Raw genomic sequence first — 19,708 nt, forward strand, 5'->3', positions numbered from 1 at the left:
TAATACCTTACAAAACAACAACACAACGTCATTATCAAAAGCCAGGTATGGTGACACATACTCATAATCCCAGCACACAGGACATGGAGGTATAAAAGTTAGGAGTTGAAGGCCATACTCTACTACATAGAGAGTTGGAGTCCAATCTGTGCTACGTATATACCTGCCTCAAAACCTAAGAAAGAAAAAAACAAAATCACAACCAAAATGTTGGCATTATTTCAAGCAACACAGAGAACATCTCCATCAGCACAGATATCTTTGTTGCCCTTTTATGCCTCCCACTTCTCTCAGTCCCAGCTTTAAAAATAACCAACTACTAGCACATTGCCAGTTTCTATATTCTATAATTTTGTCATTCTAAGACTGTTATCTAAATGGAGTCATACACACACATACACACACACACACACACACACACACACACTAAGCTTTAGAAAAGTATAATATATAACCTTCTGAAATTGGCTTTTTCAACTCATCATCATTCTCTGGAGGTTCATCAAGTTATTATGTGTCACAGTAGGATAAATCTGTATGGCTCCACTTACATGAAGTACCAAGAGTGGTAAAATTGATAAATATGAAAAATAGAGTGGTAGTGGTTGCTAGGGACAGGGCCCAGGAAATTTGAGTTTTTAAGGTTAAAGCAGTTTTGTAGGTGGGGGTAGTGGTGATAATAGCCCAGCAATGTGGATGTGAAGTGCACACTTAAAAGTACTCAGGTAGTAAACTGTGCTGTAGTTTACTACTATTTTTTAAAGCCAAAGAAAAAATCTTTAGCACATATTGTAACATTTTGGTCACCTCGGAAATATTAGGTGGTTGTCTTTTTTGTTGTTCAGTGGAAGATATTCTGAGTTCTTAGTTTAGTGAATTTTTTTTTTACTGAAATATAGACATTTTATGTCACATTGAGACCTTGAATCTCATTTAGCCTTCTGTTTTAGCTGGCTTTTTCTAGCACCACAGTGCAGGGGAGGAAGCTTGACCCTGGTGCTTCCAAATAGAAGCCTTGCACGAGCGCTCACACACATGCACACAAGTGTTACACACACACACACTTAAACAGACATTTCTGTCCACTTAGCCTCTGTTGATGCTTGAGGCAGAGGACTCCTTCTTCCTGTGGGTCTCTTTACTAGAGAGAACGTATTGTTTTTGTTTGCATCTGATTTTGGTCTCTAGTATCTCGTCTGGGGATATGTAAAGCAAAAGAATACCCAGGGATCCTACAATAGTAAGTTTTTCCCTAGAACCTGTGACCTATCTAGTCTGAGGTTGGTCACTTTAATGTGAGGTGTGGATTCCATCTCATGGAGTGGGCCTCCAATTACAATCAAAAAGTAATTGGCTACTGCCATCACACCTGTGCTATTTCACCTGTATATGATGCAGGCAGGTGAATGTGGTAGGCCAAAGACTTTGTACGTGGGTGACACTGATAATAGCTTCCCTCCTTCAGTAGCTTGCAGAGCACCTTCCAGCATATGAGTATTGGTCAGTAGGAGTAAAGCTTCTTTCTAATTGAGCACCAGTTTGATTTCTCTTACATTCAGTGACATAAATAAATGGTGTCTTCAGATTGTGGAGAAGTAGCCTTGGCAATAGCCTGTGATGTTTGTAGAGGTCTATAAGACCTCTTTGGCCAATGAATCAGCAACATGTAACCCATTCCTAGCACTGAAGGTTTTAATTAGTGGCATAAGATGTCTAGTTGAGACCTTGTCTACCTCATTATATGGTGACTCCATTTAAATTCCTTTATATATGTATACGCTTTAGGAAATGATTATAGTAATAGATTTCCTTATACTTTTCAAAAAGGCCTTTAGTGTTAGCTTCCCTCCCCATATTTGTTCCTTTACGCTGCTTTCCAGTTCCTCGCCTCATTTAATACTTCTAGTCTTCTTTATCTCTTTATAATGCTATATTCTCTTTTCCTTCCATTAGAAGATTCCCTCCTCTCCTCTGAGGCCATACTAGCCACCTGACCTCTGGATATTCTGAATGAAACACACATATTCTTTATATATTCTGGACACTAACTATCAGTTATATAATTGATAAAGTTTTTCCCGTTCTGTAGGCTTCTAATTGCTAGAATGGTGATGTCCTTTGCTGTACAGAAGCTTTTAGCTTCATAAGGTCCTGTTTCTTTTTTTCTTGAATTTTATTGAGTTATGCATTTTTCTCTTCTCCCCTCCCTTCCTCTCCCCTCCCCTTCTACCTTCTTCCATGGTCCCCATGCTCCCAATTTACCCAGGAGATATTTATCCAGAAAATTGTCCATTTCCTTTAGGTTTTTCAATTTTGTGGAGTATAGGTTTTGGAACTATGACCTAATGACTCTCTGGATTTCCTTCACGTCTGTAGTTTTGTATCCCTTTTTGTTTCTGATTTTGTTAATTTGGATATTCTCTTTCTGCCTTTTGGTTATTTTGGATAAAGGTTTGTCTACTTTGTTGGTTTTTTTCAAAGAGCCAACTCTTTGTCTCATTGATTCTTTGCATTGTTTTCTTTGTTTCGATTTTGTTGAATTCAGCTCTCATTTTGATTATTTCCTGCCATCTAGTTCTCTTGGGTGAGTTTGCTTCTTTTGCTTCTAGAGTTTTCAAATGTTCTGCTAACTCACTAGTATGGGATTTTTCCAGCTTTTTTTATATAGGCATTTAGCGCTATGAACTTTCCTCTTAACACTGCTTTCATTGTGTCTAATAAATCTGAGTAGGTTGTGTGGTCTTTTTCATTGAATTTTAGGAACTTTTTAATTTCTCCCTTTATTTCTTCTTTAACTCATTGATGATTCAGGTGAGCATTGTTTAATTTCCATGTGTTTGTGGACTTTCTTGAATTAGTGTTGCTGTTGAATTCTAGTTTTAAGCCATGGTGATCTGATAAGATACATGGGGTTATTCCAGTTTTTTGCATCTGTTGAGATTTGCTTTGTTACCAGTATGTGGTCAATTTTTGAGAAGATTCCATGAGGTGCTGAGAAGGTATATTCTTTTATGTTTGGATAGAATGTTCTATAGATGTCTGTTAAGTCCATTTGAGTTATAACATCTGTTACTTCCCTTATTTCTCTGTTAATTTTCTGTCTGACAGACCTGTCCAGTGGTAAGAATGGGGTATTGAAGTCTCTCACTATTAGTGTGTGGAGTTCAATGTGTGATTTAAGCTTTAGAAGTGTTTCTTTTACATATGAGGGTACCCTTGTATTTGGGGCATAGATGTTCAGTATTGAGATTTCCTCTTGATGGATTTTTCTTGTGACTAATATGAAATGTCCTCCTTTGTCTCTTTTGATTGATTTTAGTTTGAAGTCTAATTTGTTAGATATTAGGATAGCTATACCCACTTGTTTCTTATGTTCATTTCAGTGGAAAATTTTTTACCCAACCCTTTACTCTGAGACAATGTCTGTCTTTGAGGTTGAGGTGTGTTTCTTGTATGCAGAAGAAGGATGGATTCTGTTTTCATATACAATCTGTTAGCCTGTATCTTTTTATGGGTGAGTTAAGTCCATTTATATTAATGGATATTAATGACCAGTGATTGCTAGCTCCTGTTATTTTATTTTTCATTGTTGGTGATGTTATCATACGTGTTTTTCACTTCTTTGGGATTTGCTGCTGTGAGATCATCTATTGTCTGTGGTTTTGTGGATATAGCTGACTTCCTTGGGTTGGGGTTTTCCTTCTAGTCCTTTGTGTAGGGCTGGGTTTGTGACTTAGTATTAGTTAAATGTGATTCTGTCATGGAATATCTTACTTTGTCCGTGCATGGTGATTGAAAGTTTTGCTGAGTATAGTAGTCTGGGCTGGCATCTGTGGTCTCTTTATTGTCTGCATAACACTTGACCAGGATCTTCTGGCTTTCATTGTTTCCGTTGAGAAGTCAGGTGTAATTCTGATAGGTCTGCCTTTATATGTTACTTGGCAATTTTCCTTTGCAGCTCTTAATAGTCTTTTCTTTATTCTGTATGTTTAGTGTTTTGATTATTATTTGGCAAGGGGACTTCATTTTTGATCCAGTCTATTTGGTGTTCTGCAAGCTTCTTGTATCTTCATAGCCATATCTTTCTTTAGGTTGGGAAAGTTTTCTTCTATGATTTTGTTAAATATATTTTCTATGCTTTTGAGTTGAACTTCTCCTTCTTCTATACCCATTATTCTTAGGTTTGACCTTTTCATGGTGTCCCATATTTCCTGGGTATTTTGGTTTAAGCTTTGTTAATGTTTTCTTTGACTGATGATGAGTCCGTTTCCTCTATTGTATCTTCAGTGCTTGAGATTCTCTGTTCCATCTCTTGTATTCTGTTGTTCATGCTTGCATTTGTGGTTCCTGATCGTTTTCTCATATTTCTGTTTCTATAATTCCCTCAGCTTGTGTTTTCTTTATTGTCTCTATTTCAGTTTTCTTTTTTTGTTTTTGTTTTTGTTTTTCGAGACAGGGTTTCTCTGTGGCTTTGGAGCCTGTCCTGGAACTAGCTCTGTAGACCAGGTTAGTCTCGAACTCCCAGAGTCTTGAATAGTTTCTTTCATATGTTTGATTGCTTTTTCATGGTTTTCGTTAAGGGATTTGCTGATGTCTTCCAATTTTTTGTTTGTCTTTTCCTGCATTTCTTTGAGGGAATTTCTCATTTTATCTTTAAGAGCCTCAAACATTCTCTTGAAGTTATTTTTAGGTCATTTTCTTCTGCTTCATCTATATTTGGTTGTTCAAGTCTTGCTGCTGTAGGGTCTTTATGTTTTACTGGTGTCATGTTGTTCTTTGTGGTGTTGCATGTGTTCTTACCTCTTCTACTCATCTTTTCCTCTAATAGGTGTGGTTGGGGCTGTCTGAGATTCTGTTGATTAATCTTCTAGGTGCCAGTGAATTCAAGGCTCATATGGTTGTTCCTTGTGATACAGTCAGTGCCATGGTTTTAGTTACTCTGTGGGTCATTCCATGTTCCTGGAGGTCGCTCAGCACTCCCAGGTTTTGCTCTACTCCCTTGGAGTTTGCTGTCTCAGGCCTACGCTAGCCTAGGTTGTCAGCTCAGACCTGTTTCTGTAAATGCCCCTGGTCTGGATCTGTTCCTGCAGAGGTCCCTGGCTTGGGTTTGGTTCTGTAAAGGATCCTGGCTCTGGTCTACTTCCTCAGAGTTCCCAGACTTGGGTACGCCCAGACCCACAGAGGACCTGGATCTGGCTTACTCCCTCAGAGATCCCAGACTCATGATCAGACCCGCAGATGTTTCTGGTTCCTGCCTATTCCCTTTGATGTCCCAGACCAACGCCCAGACCCACAGAGGTCCTGGCTCAGTCTTAGTTCCTCAGAGGTACTAGACTTACACCTCACACCCAGACCCACAGGGGTCCTGGCTTAGGTTTATTCCCTTGAAGGTCCCAGATCTGGACCCTCAGTGGTCTCTGGCTCTGGCTCTAGCTCACTCACTCAGCAGTTGCTTCCCTGTACTTGTTCTGGTGGCTTTCGCTGTCTAGGGTATGCTCTGGCCCAGGTTGCTGACTCAGTCCTGTTCTGCCAATCTTAAATCGTTTCTTTCATCTCTTTGATTGCTTTTCCTTGGTTTTCTTTAAGGGATTTGTTGATTTCTTCTAATTTTTTGTTTGTCTTTTCCTCCATTTCTTTGAGGGAATTTTTTATTTCCTCTTTAAGGGCCTCAAATATTCTCCTAGTTATTTTTTAGGTCATTTTCTTCTTCATCATCTATATTTGGTTGTTCAAGTCTTGCTGTTGTAGGACCACTAGTTTTTTTTTTTTTATTGGTGTGTTGTTACTCTTTTGTGGCGCTAAGTGTGTTCTTACCTTGTCTACCTATTGTTTCCTCTGAGTGGTGTAGTTGGGGCTGTATCTCTGGTGATCAATCTTCCCAGTGGATCCAAGATGTCAATGGATCCAAGGCTCAGATGGTTGCTCCTCGTGGTGCAGTCAGGACCATGGTTCCAGTCACCCTGGAAGTCACTCAGTGTTCCTGGAAGTCTCTCAGGACTCCCAGGGGTCATTCTGCAATACCAGGGGTCATTTGGACTTGCTCCCACAGAGGTTGCTTGCTTGGGGGTGCTTCTGCTAAGGTTGATACCTTGGGCCTGCTCCTGCAGAGGTCGCTGGTTTAGGTCCTCTTCAGCAGAAGTTGCTGGCTTGGGCCTACTTCAGCAGAGGTGGCTGGCTCAGGCTTGTTCCTGTAGATTTTCCTGGATTGGGCCTGCTCCTGCAGAGGTCCCTGGCTTGGGCCCAGTCCTGCAGAGGTCTCCGGCTCAGGCCTGCTCCCTCAGGGGTGGCTCCCTTGTACCTGCTCCTGTGGAGGTCATTGCCTCAGGCCTGGATTCTATTTTTAAGCCAGTCTGTCTTTTTATTGGGGAATTGAGATCAGTAATATTGAGAGTTATTAGTGAACAGTATTTATCGAGTCCTATTATTTTGGTGTAGCTTTCTTGCCATCTTTTGATTAACTGTGCTGGGATTATTTATTCCTAATGTCCTCTTGGGTGTAGTTAACCTTCTCTTCAAATTTAAGGTTTCATTCTAATGATTTCTGTAGATCTGGATTGGTAGAAAGAAACTGCTTAAATTTGTTTTAACCATGGGATGTTTTTCATTCTCTGTTAATTGTGATTGGTAGTTTTGCTAGGTATAGTATTCTGGGCTGGAATCTGTGATCTCTCAGAGCTAGAAGAATATCCATCATAGCCCTTCTAGTTTTCAGGGTCTGCACTGAAAACTCATGTGTTATTCTAATGTACCTCCCTTTATATGTGAGTTGGTCTTTTTCCCTTGTGACTTTTAATATCTGTTCTTTGTTCTATACATTTAGTATTTTGATTGTTATGTATCATGAGGAGTTTCTTTTCATCTACTTGGTGTTCTAGATGCCCTTTGAACCTTGAAATGAATCTCTTTCCTTAGGTTTTGGAAATGTTTTTGTATGATTTTGTTAAAAATATTTTCTGTGCTTCTCACTTGGGCTTTTCCCCTTGTTCGTTATTATTAAAAAGCTTGGTCTTTTCATAATGACCCAGATTTCCTGGATGCCTTGTACTTGGATATTTTTATATTTAACATTTTCTTTGACTGTACTATCCATTTCTTCTACCTGTATTCAAGACTTGAAATTCTCTCTTCCATGTTTTTTAATCTATTGGTGAGGCTTATCCCTGAGGCTTTTGTTTGGCATCCTGGAGGAGGCATATTTTCTTGTTTATGGTTTTGTACTTGGATCTAGACATCTGGAGTTACAACATTTGATGTGCTTCTTGGTGTGTGTATCTCATTTCATCATTGAATGGGTGTCCCATACTTTACTTGCTATTGCCCACTCTGGGTCTTAGTCAAATGTGCTAGCTGTGGTGGACTCCCTGAGTCTCAGTCTAGCACAGCCACTGTGGGTCCCTATTAGAGAGGGATTCTGCAGGTTGGCAGAAGTCACAAAGGAATAGATGTACTAGAAGGAAAAAATAAAGGGGGTGGCAGGAAACTATTAGGAGCCTCTGGATTTTCACCAAGAGGCTGAGTCCCTAGGAGATGGATGTAGGCTTGGAGAAGCGAAAATCTAAATTTTAAGAATATTTCTATATGCATATTAGCATCTGAGAAACTTACTTAGCAATATTGCCTTCTCTCTTATGATCATCTACTAGTTTAGGTAACACCATTGGGATCTAAAAATCATATAAATTTTCATTCTATGACCTGGAGAATTAATAGTCTTTTGGGTTACCAAATTAAATGTCTAATTTTTTGTATAGAGTCTCAGTATGTGTTTCAATTTGGTTTTAAGCTCACGATCATCCTGCATCAGCTCCCTGAGTGCTGGGATTATAGGTGTGCATAACTATACTACGTTGAGTTCATTATTTTGTCAATTGAGGCATTGAAAGGTTAAATATCTTATATAAGGCATGCAAATATGTAATGGAAAAGCCAAGAATTGAAACTAGAATTCTTTCTTCACAACACAATGGTCCTTGGGTTTCCATTCATCTAAATCTTATTTCTTCCTACCCTCGTATTTTTCTAGCATTGGAATTGAGGTTTCTACAAAGGCATCTTTGAGTCAGATTTTGAAAGTTTGTTTTCTCCTCTGTTTCTGTAGTTTGATTCCTAGTTTCTCTTTGTCTCTTTCTTCTTTTGTTTTTCCTCTGCATCCCTATCAAGTATATCTTCCCAAAGCACAACCTTTGTATATCACTTTCTTCCCCCTAAGTCTCTAGTAGCTTTTGTATTTCCCAAATCCTTATCCTGAGCCTCATCCAAATGAAAAACAAGATGGTCCCTTGCCCATACAGTAATCAACATTGTCTTGTTTATCAACTATCACGTCTTCCTCTCCCTGCTGTGTACTATTTACATAATACCCCCTGCTGCTTCTTTTCACTTAAAATCTATGTCTAAGAGCCAGGCACAGTGGCACACATCTATCTATAACACTAGCGCTTGAGAGGCTGAGGCAAGAAGACTATCAATTTGAGATGAGCCTGGCTATATTTTGAGTTCCAGAGAGCCTGAAATACATAAAGAGACCCTATCTCAATCCAAACGAAACTAATTATGTCTTTTACATGTTAATTAGTCAGTGTTGTCATGGGCTGGAATTCCTAGGCTGATTTTCCCTCCTTGATAATTTCATAGTTATTTGTTATTCTGTGTGATTTTGCTACCCATCTTGGCAGTTGTTTAACCTCACAGAAATTCCATACAGGTAGCTTACTATTTCATTTATTCATATTCATTGCCAACTCAAAAATTTTGTTTTGTTTTGCTTTTTTTTTAAGACAGGGTTTCATGTAGCTGTCCTCAAACTCATTGTATAGCTGAGAATAATCTTGAATGCCTAGTCTTCCTGCATGTATGTTCCAATTTCTATGATTGCCAGAATGTACCAGCACATCTGGTTCAGTTTCTCTAAAACAGAATCCTAAATCTTTTGTGATCTTGTATTGGGAAATGGATTTTTAGATCCCCTATCATGAAATGAAATAAAAATAAATAATTCGTTTTGAGACAAATTTAAACATTTTCCTATAAAAGACACCACTAAGGAAATAAAAAAAAAATAGCTGAAAGCATGGGAGTAAATGTTGGAGAAAAGAGATTTGCATTTGGAATATATAAAAAAAATCTTACAACTCCATAAGAACAGCCACATTTTTCAAGTGGGGGAAGAATGAAAGTTGCTGTTTTTCCAGAAAAGATAGTTATATGACCAGCAAGCATATGAAAAAATGTTCAGTATAACTAGTTATCACAGATATACAAATACAAAAATAAAGTGATCTGTCACTTTTACATCCAATAAGATGACTATACTCAAAAAGACAGAAAAAAACAACTATTGGCAAATAATTAGTGCTCTCAACAAAGACTGTGATTACAAAGCAAAGTGGTGCAGAAGCTTTGAAAATCAGCTGAAGGGTGATCAGTGCATGCCTTGAATGTGCAAGGCCCTGGATTTGATTCCCAACAACGTAAAAGGAGAAGAAGGAAAAAGAAGAGCCTAAAAGTGTCTCCAAAGGTTAATATATTTTCCATATGACCCAGAAATTCCATCCCTGTTTATATACCCAAGAGAAACAATGTATACTGGAAGTGAGACTGTAATTCTTGCTTGACACCTATTTTGTTATATGTAATTGTTATGTGTTAAAGTTAAAACCTTCCTTTTTATTTAAAGAGAAAAGGGGGAGATAATGTGTGGTTCCCCTCTGTATGCTGTGAATACCATTGGTTAATAAAGAAATTGTCTTGGTCTATGATAGGGCAAAAGAGTAGAGCTAGGCTGGGGAAACTAAACTGAATGCTGGGAGAAGGAAGGCAGAATGTAGAGACGACATGTAGTCACCAATGGGAACAGACAAGCAGGAACCTTGCCGGTAAGCCACAGCCACATGGCGACACACAGATTAATAGAAATGGGTTAAATTAAGATGTAACAGCTAGCCAATAAGAAGCTAGAGCTAGTGGGCCAAGCAGTGATTTAATTAATACAGTTTCTGTGTGGTTATTTCAGGGCTAAGCAGCCAGGAACAAACAAGCAGCCTCCTACAACAGTATACAAATAGGAACGCATACACAAATACTCAAAGCAGATTCATTCATACAGGAAAAAGGCACATAACTCAAATGTCTTATCAAATGATTAGTAAATATGTGTTGTGATATTTCCATATAATGGAGTATTGTTTGACCAAGAGAAAGAATGGCATACTGATACATGCTATAGAATGAATAAATCTTAAAACTCTTATGTGGGGTTAGGAATTTACCAATTAATAGAGTGCCCACCTAGTATGGAAAAACAAAAATCCCAGAATAGCCAAAACAATCTTGTACAACCAAAGAACTTCTGAAGGCATCACAATACCTGACTTCAAACTCTACTACAGAGCTACAGTACTGAAAAAGGCCTGGAATTGGCATAAAAACAGACAGGAGGACCAATGGAATCTAATCAAAGACCTGGATATCGATCCACACACCTACAAACACCTAATTTTTGACAAAGAAGCAAAAAATATAAAATAGAAAAAGAAAGCATATTCAACAAATGGTGCTGACAAAACGGAATATCACCATGTAGAAGAATGTAGATCTGTATCTATTGCCATGCACAAAACCCATGTCTAAATGGATCAAAGACCTCAACATAAAACCAACCACACTGAACCTCATAGAAGAGAAGGTAGGAAGTAGCCTTGATCACATTGGCACAGGAGACCACCTCCTAAATATAACACCAATAATACAGACACTGGGAGCAACAGTTAATAAATGGGACTTCATGAAACTGAGAAGCTTCTGTTCAGCAAAGGATATAGTCAACAAGACAAAATGACAGCCTACAGAATGGGAAAAGATCTTCACCAACCCCACATTGGACAGAGGACTGATCTCAAACTATACAAAGAACTCAAGAAACTTGTCTTTTTTCTCTTACACCCAACTATGGACAGTTACATCATTCTCTACTCTCTTCTTCCCTGCATTCTGTGTTCCATTCATTGAATTGACATGCTCTAATTATTATCTGCTGCTGTTTACAAGGTAGCTCCAAAATTACCTTAAATCCCACATTCATAAAACAGAACTAACCAGTCAAGTATGGTGGTGCATATCTGTAATCCAAGCACTCAGGGTCATGAGTTCAAGGCCAGTCTAGGCTACATAGGAAGGACCCTGTCTTGAAAAGAAATATAGGGCTGCCACAATAGCTCAGTGGGTAAAAGCACTTACTGCTAACCCTGACAAGCTTATTTAGGTTCCCAAGACCCACATGATAGAAGGAGAGAACCAACTCCTGCAAATCATCTGACCTCTGCCCAAGTAGGGTGCCATGCACATATACACACACAAATAAATAGATAATAATTCTGAAGTCTTGGGATGAGGGTGTGACCCAATGGTAGACTGCTTTCCTAGCATCCCCTGAGTTTAATCCCCAGCACCAGATAAAACTAGTTTCAGCTGGGCCTGGTGGTCCGTGTCTATAATCCCAGCACTCATGAGAGTGAGGCAGGAAGATCACCAGGCTTAGGCTAGTCTAACTACATCGCAAGAGAGAGAAAGAGAGAGAAGAGGAGAAAGAAAAATCCCTCTTCATCTCATCATTTCCCTTTTCATGAAGTGTTGCTAAAATCCCTTCCCAGAAGGAAACATAAAGAAGCATCTACCCTTCCTCCTAATGTCCCAGTCACAAACCCAGGTGTTGTAATAGGAGCGGCGGGGCTGCGTCCCTAGCACCCCGGCCGCCTGGCTAGCTTATACCCCGAAATAATTACACGGACACTGTATTCTTTTAAACACTGCTTGGCCCATTATATCTAGCCTCTTTTCGGCTAACTCTCGCACCTGGACTAGCCCATTTCCAATCATGTGTAGCCCATGAGGTGGCTTACCAGGGAGATTCTAGCCTACGTCCATCCTGGATCGGAGCTTCATTGTGTCTGCCCAGGAGAGGGGAGCATAGCATCTCTGCTCCAGAGAGCAGAGCTGTCGAGTCTGAGCTCACTTCCTCTTCCTCCCAGCATTCTGTTCTGTTTACTCCACCCACCTATGTTTTAACCTATGAAGGCCAAGCAGTTTCTTTATTATAATTAACCAGTGACCTTCCTCCATCACCCAGGCACAATTCTGCCAGAGTTCACTCTGGGTAATCAATCAATTTATTGGGCTTCTTTACAGAGCTTCGGTGTGGGCTGACGACTTTCAGGGGTGTGGGCACACCTCTTTCAACCTGCCAAACCTGAAAAGCTTTACCACGCAGGGATGAGAGCTTCCCTGTAGCCATATAGATGGGTCTCCCACCTAGCTCTAATCTTCTCTGGCCTCTATATTCTCTAACTCCTCTCCCAGGCCACATAAAGCATTGCAGAGCTGTATACAGCTAAAGAAACAGCTGTATACTCAGGTTCAAATCTCAGACCTACTCTGGGCAGCTATGAGAGGCTGTAAACCTTGAACCAGATCAGCTGGGATGATCTTTTGCAAGGGGGACGTAGTTGAACTCCTTAAAATAGTGGTTTCTTGGCTCAGAGGACAGTCATTGAGACACAAAACATTTCAGTGACTTCCCAAGAGTAGATTGGTAGCCTAAGCTCTGGTGTGTAATGCAAAACTGTAGTTGGCACTTTCTTTGGGTCACCAACCAGCTCCCAAATAAAGACACGAAATTTATTATTAGTTATTATTAATTATGAATGCTCAGCCTTAGCTTAGGCTTGTCCTACTAGCTCTTTTAACTTAACCTGTTTCTAGTTACCTGTGTTTTTTTTTCTGGGGCTTTTTACCTTTCTTTCATTCTGTAGGTTCTACTTTCCTGCTTCCTTTGTGTCTGGCTGTCTAGCCCCTGGCATCTTCCTAGCATCTTTTCTTTCTTCCTCAAGCCTAAATTCCTCCTCCTACTTACTCTCCCTGCCTGGAAGTTCCACCTATACCTCCTCTCTCAGTATTGACCATTCAACTTTTTATTAGACCAATCAGGTGCCTTAGGCAGGCAAGGTAAAACAGCAATGCATCTTTACATAGTTAAGCAAACATTCCACAACATAAAACAAATGCAGCACATCTTTGCATAGTTAAACAAATATTCCACAACATGAAACACTTTACATGCCCTTATGGTGTCGTAAGTGTTCCACATGCCTTGTATTAACAGTTACATGCTACAACATATTTTAAATATGCATTGGTGTTTTGCCTGCATGTATGTCTGTATGGGATGTCATATCCCCTAGAACCTGTGTTAGACAGTTGTGAACTGCCATGTGGGTGCTGGGAATTTTACCTGGGTCCTCTGGAAGAGCAGCCAGTGCTCTCAGCTGCTGAGCCATCTCTCCAGCCTCACAACATTTTTTACTATAAAACTTTCCTAAGCTTGCAATGAATTAATATGTGTCCTAATGCTTTGAGAGAGTGGCCTGGTGAACGCAGAATTCCAAATGAATGTATTTCACTGAAGTACCACATTAGACTATCTCATGCCAGCACTATTCTGAGGAAATGCTCAGAAATTTGATCCTGCATTTGCGAACTTGTTTCCCTTTCTTTTTTATTTCTCCATTCAAAAATTTACACTTCCTCCCCTCCTCCCATTCCCCTCCCGCTTCCCCACTCCCCCTCCTCCCTCCCCCTCCCTCCGTAAGAGAGGGCAGGATACCCTGCCCTGTGGGAAGTCCAAGGCCCTCCCCCCTCCATCCAGGCCTAGGAAGCTGTGCATCCAAACAGACTAGGGTCCCAAAAAGCCAGTACATCCAGTAGAAACAGGTCCTAGTGCCATTATCAATGGCTTCTCAATCCGCCCCCATTGTCAGCCACATTCAGAGAGTCCAGTTTGATCACATGCTCATTCAGTCCTGGTCCAGCTGGCCTTGATGAGCTCCCATTAGATCAGTCCCACCATCTCAGTGGATGGACACACCCCTCGTGGTCCTTACTTCCTTGCTCATGTTCTCCTTCCTTCTGCTCTTCATTGGGACCTTGGGAGCTCAGTCTGATGCTCTGATGAGGGTCTCTGTCTCTATCTCCATTCATCGCCGGACGAAGACTCTAGGGTGATACTCGAGATAATCATCAATGTGATAGTGGGACAAGACCAGTTCAGGCACCCTCTCCTCTGCTGCCCAAGGACCTAGCTGGGGACATCCCCGTGGAGCTAAGTCTCTTGCCATTTTAGGGTTTCACTGAGAAAGTCACATTTGATTGAAGATTGGACCATTTCTTCATTCATTAATTCATTCAGCAAATGTATTGCACCTCTGTTGAATGCTATGCATAGTGTTGTACTCTGAGGATACAAAAATGAAACAAAAAAATCTGTATACCACAAAGAACTCAACAGGCTGAAGAAATAAATATGTAATGTTTTTCAAAATGATGTGTTATAAATTATATTAGAGAAATGGAAAGCAACAACTCTAAATTTGCAAAGCCGATGTTTCGGCAAACTAGACTGCCTCTGACCGAGCTCAGCAGTGTTCTTCCCTATCACTGCGTCAGGACTGTGCCTCATGTCCACGTCACTCCAACAAACCCTTAACCACACCTTGGGAAGCCATTTTCCCTTGTGATATTAAGGGTGAAATTCGGGGCCTCATACGCTTGGCAAGCTTTCTGTCACTGAGCTGCCCTCTCACATCCACGAAGTCATCTTTCTATGCTGATGCCTTGTTCCCCCAAAGCTGCCGTGGGTCCTTTAAGATGAGAGCTTTGGCTCATCCCTTTAGCAGCCTCCTTATCGTACTGTCTTATACATAGTAGTTTTGTGGATCCAACTGAAGGACAGCTGGGTATGATGGTATGGGTCTGTAGTTCCAGCACGTGGCAGGCTGAGGTGGGACAGTCAGAGGAACCCAGGGGTTTAAGAGCAGACTAGGCAACATAGCAAGGTCCCTGCCTTAAACAAAACAATAGTGCATAAAAGCCAAGACAACAACACCCTTGCCACTCAAGAAGCATCTTCCCAAATCTTCTGTCACATCTTTGCCCTCCAGGGCCTGAGCCATATTTGGTATGTGGCTTCAACATGAGTGCTGTCTTTGTTCTCCATCTCCTTTACAAGGACAGGGCAAGTTTCTTCTTATACTAATCCCTTTCACTATTACAAAATACAATGAAGAATCAAATATAATTTTGTGATTAGCGGAGTTAAAAACCACTGATAAGGCTTTAGTACCATCTTAGAAATGGGCCCTTTGTTCGTAGCTTAGTAGATTATCTTAACACTAAAGATTAATATTTCTTTTGCAAGAACAGAAATGCATTGTGGTCAAGGGAAGTAAGAGACTCAACAAAACAGTTTCTTGACCATGTCAGAAAAGAAAACGTGGGGCTTGAGAAGATAATTAGCTGAAGAGAGCAGCAACAGGAGAGTCAAGCCGGATGCAGATTCTTCTTCTGCCTCAGAAAGAGCAGGAATTAGTCTCTTTGATATTTTTTCTTTCAGTGGGAGAGGGCCTCATTGTCTTTTTCCATTTTTGTGTTACTCCACAAGACTTCACTGTGGAACATTCTACAGCTGCCATGCCGTCAAGGTACTCGCCTGCTCTCCAAGAGTGCTCTTTCCTTAGGGCTAGCTGTGCACCTCTTGTTTAATAGCAGTGGGACATAATACAGTGTTACGGTCAGTAGTGACAGTGACAACTTTGAAACACTCACTCCCTTGGATTTTAGGAGGGCTACCCAGAAGAGGAGATTCTCTGGCTAATGATCAAGTCTTGGAATACTGGAATATTGATGTACAGCAGGAACATGTACGAGTCTGCAAAAAGATGGGCTGGCCTGGCACTGGATTTCCTTGGCCACCTTGGCTCCCTCAAAACAAGCTATGAAGCTAAGGTAGGAGGGGAATTCTGCAGTAGGTGGAGGACTTAGAAGGCACAGAAGTCATGACAGGCTCCCATAAGCACATCTTACCTTGCCTGACTGGGGGGAAATCTTCATCTTTGAAGAGCTCAGTGATTCCATATCATTTCATGAGGTAGGAGACAGGGTAGTAATTTCTTAGGGTGAACACCGAGAAGAATGGGGAACAGCAAACACAGGGATGGTGAACAGAATCTGATCAGGAGGACTGCACTGCCAGGAGCGAGCTCCGGAAAGATGTATCACTGCCAGTGCCAACGGATGTGGTCCAAGGCTGACCTCTGCAGACAATGGCTGCTCAAACCCCAATTTCCCCAGGGATTGTTATTCTCAGTTTCAAGTGTCTAGACCATTAGCTAACCAGGGTAGGTTTGGGAAGGGAAAAGCCTTATTACCAAATAAGAATAAATTTTGTTTTGAGTACCAAATAAGAATAAATTTTGTTTTGAGTACCTCCTCCCTTACTAGAGCTGTCTGTTCTTAATTAAACAGACCTCCTGCCCTCGGATTCCACTTTCTCAAGAGAGGACTGTGTGTACTCCCCAAATGGCAACTTAGACCAGACTTCGCTGTGGGTCCGGGAATCTTTCCTACATTATTTTTTTCTTCTCAAAGTTTATTTTCTGTCTTCTTTCTCAGGTGAATCTTCTGTATGTCAACCTCATGGAAGCATTAGACAAAAGATGGGAGTTAAGATCTGCAGAGATGGCTGAGCGGTTAAGAGCACTGATTGAGCCTCCCAAGGACCCAGGTTCAGTTCCCAGCACCCACACGACAGCTCGCCACCATCTGTAACTCCAGTTCGAGGGGTACCAGGTATCTGATGGTAGCAGATCCCTGTGGGGTCTCTTCTGATCCCCAGGGGTACCAGGCATGCACATGGCACATGCACATGAAATAAAATTGATATTTATTTTTAAAGGAGTCTATCTTTCAGTGAAGGGTGATACTGATGGGAAGAGGGTGGATAAGCAGGCTGGCTCAGACAAAGTTGAAGGTGTATCTTCATAAGCTGTTGAATAGTTTTTGCCATATGTTCCCTTGAACTTTTTGTTCTCTTAAGCACTATTTTTATGTTAAATGAAATTTTCTCAAATAAAAACATTTTGACTTTCACTCGGTGATCAGCTAATTTCCTAACTACTAAGAGTTGTATTGGAAGATTCCATGCTAGAGCAAGATACCTCTTGTAAATTAAATGGAGTGGCTACCCCTGCCCAAAGTGCCCAAACTCCCCAAACTAAAGGATAATACAAAACCGCAAACGTCATTGGAAGTGACCTTAGTGGTCACTGGCTCTTGGATTTATCAGAGTCATGAAATCTTTCTTTCAAATCCGTGAGAATTGGTTACCCCATCTCTATTATATCCTATCTTGTGCTCCAGTCAGCGCCGGTCAGAGAGTGGGAGAGGAGAATGAATCACATCCTGTGACTCTTCAAACACATTCTTCTTTTTGGCTTGTCTAATTGGTAAAAAGCTTTTCCTTACACTGAACAAAAATCTGTTTCCCAGTAATAACTCAGCTAGTGCCGTTCAGGTGCCCTTTAGAGAATCAAAGACGGAAATTGTCCCCACTCCCCCCACCACCATTCCGTCATCCGGCTTTTTCTTCTTCAGGTTCAGCATCCTCTCAGTCATTCTTCCTGTGATCTGGTCCCTTACGTTCCAAGAGCCAAATCCCCATTCCCGAGAGGCCTGGCCCGTGCAGAGGTCAGTATGCTCATTCCGCCTGCACTAACAGTGGTATGGTGCAGTACCACATTGCTGTCCCGCTCCTGCTTGGTTCCTATTCCACTTATAACATTTTCAACCTTTGGTTTCCAAATACCTGTGGATGGAATAAAAGTTGTAGGTTAGCACAAACACCTGCTGTGCGCCCTTCCTCCACTTCCCGGGATTCTAATTGGCCACGTTGCCTTATTTCTGCTTGCTTGCTTTCTCAGTCCCTTGAGATTGTTCCGCAGACTCTCTGGGGATGGGCAGTCTTCTGCATCAAATTCCCAGTGACTCCTCCACGCCTTGTGATCCACGAACTGAAGCATGCTATGTGGTGAGCACTTGGCATTAGAGGGAGGACATGGCGAATGTGATGAGCACTTGCCTCTGAGAGGCACACTCTGCAATCCTGGAAACCTGTTGGGGAGGTGACCCGGGGACACGCCACCATGGACATTAGAGGAGCTCCTTTATTACCCTCTAATTTTGCTTATGAGAACATATTTGAGTAAGATTTGGTCACTCACTTTGCTCCTAGTTCCAAAACCTGGAAGAGATGTCGAGAAGATAATATTTAAAGTGAATTTTGTAAGATGTGATGTGTTTGGCACTAGACAGATTTTTCACAGTTTCTTACGCATGTTTCAGGGCTGATATTTGAGTTTAGTCTTAACTCTAAATGCTTATTTGTGACATCTTTGGCAGCATGATCTTCTCAGATTCTTTTTTTTTAATATTTTATTTATTATGTATACAATATTCTGTCTGTGTGTGTGCCTGCAGGCCAGAAGAGGGCACCAGAACTCATTATAGATGGTTGTGAGCCACCATGTGGTTGCTGGGAATTGAACTCAGGACCTTTGGAAGAGCAGGCAATGCTCTTACCCTCTGAGCCATCTCTCCAGCCCCTCTTCTCAGATTCTTAATAGGCTTCTGAACTCTTCACTTCAAACTCTTTGCTTGCTGATTTTTTTTTAAAAAAACAAAAACAAAAAAACCTTTAAAATTTCTAAACTGTAAACAATAAGGACCATGTACAGAGATTACATATATATATATATGACTACTGTCTGGTCTGTTTTCCATTGTGTCAAAAATCCCTAAGAAAGGCAACTTAGAGGGAGAAAGATTAATTTTGGCTCATACTTTTGGAGGTTTCTGTATGCGATCACTTGGCTCTGTTGTCTCTGGACATGTGGTTAGAATATCATAGTCAAGAATGCATGGCAGGCCGGGCGGTGGTGGCGCACGCCTTTAATCCCAGCACTCGGGAGGCAGAGGCAGGCGGATCTCTGTGAGTTCGAGACCAGCCTGGTCTACAGAGCTAGTTCCAGGACAGGCTCCAAAGCCACAGAGAAACCCTGTCTCGAAAAACCAAAAAAAAAAAAAAAAAGAATGCATGGCAGAACAAGAGAAGGAGCCCAAAACAAAACGTATGCTCACTGCTGCAAGAGTGCACATTGTAAAAATGTCCTGCATGCCTAGCCATGGCACAAACATCAGAATCAGAAGGCCAGCAATGCTCCAGTTCCAGCATCTGCCCCACATGCCACTGGCTGTCCCCATCGTCCTTCACAAATTCAAGATCACAAGCTATACTGAGTTGTCATGTTTTTTATCTCTTGCAAATGACCTTAGCTTTTCTTCTGAGAACAGACTAATGGCTCTGTAGCCTGAGCCTCAGTTTTGGTAGGTCAGATGTTTCCTGCTGATTAGATTCTCTTTACTCCCTTTGGACAGGCAGCGCCGCAACAACAGTGTGTTCCTGGTGCGGCCCACCAGCAAGCTCTCAGTGTCAGTTCGCCCTGTTACTCACTGAAGTTAAGACGATCTCTGCCAGGCTTCTCCGGTGTGAGGTTAATTGATAAACCCTTTGTACTTAGTAATTAGTAAATAATTAGGAGGTTCTTGGTGGAAGCTAATTTGAGACTAAGCAAATATCCTATTCCTCATTAATGTTCACAAACAAGTTTTAGCATCAAGTGTTAATTCTTACCTGAATTCCTTTTTAGGTGATGTCTTGGTAAGTGGTGGTTTTTCTTTCTCATTGTTCTCTTTCCTATGTGGCCTTGGTAAAATAAGGCCTTTTCTGATCCTCTTCTTCTTCCTCTTCCTCCTCCTCCTCCTC

The 19,708-nt window shown here is 41.2% G+C and overlaps 1 protein-coding gene across 1 annotated transcript in view; it reads left to right on the plus strand.

Moving 5' to 3' along the window:
• Tex11 (testis expressed 11) overlaps positions 1 to 16,656 on the plus strand; it is a 278,018-nt gene extending 261,362 nt beyond the window's left edge. The window contains exons 30-31 of the mRNA XM_005358598.2: positions 15,670 to 15,834; positions 16,501 to 16,656. Of these exons, the coding sequence (XP_005358655.1) occupies positions 15,670 to 15,834; positions 16,501 to 16,656 (321 nt within the window). The remainder of the gene's footprint in view (positions 1 to 15,669; positions 15,835 to 16,500) is intronic.
• Positions 16,657 to 19,708: the final 3,052 nt, after the last annotated feature.

Source organism: Microtus ochrogaster, chromosome X (genome assembly GCF_000317375.1).
Source record: "Microtus ochrogaster isolate Prairie Vole_2 chromosome X, MicOch1.0, whole genome shotgun sequence".
NCBI lineage: Eukaryota > Metazoa > Chordata > Mammalia > Rodentia > Cricetidae > Microtus > Microtus ochrogaster.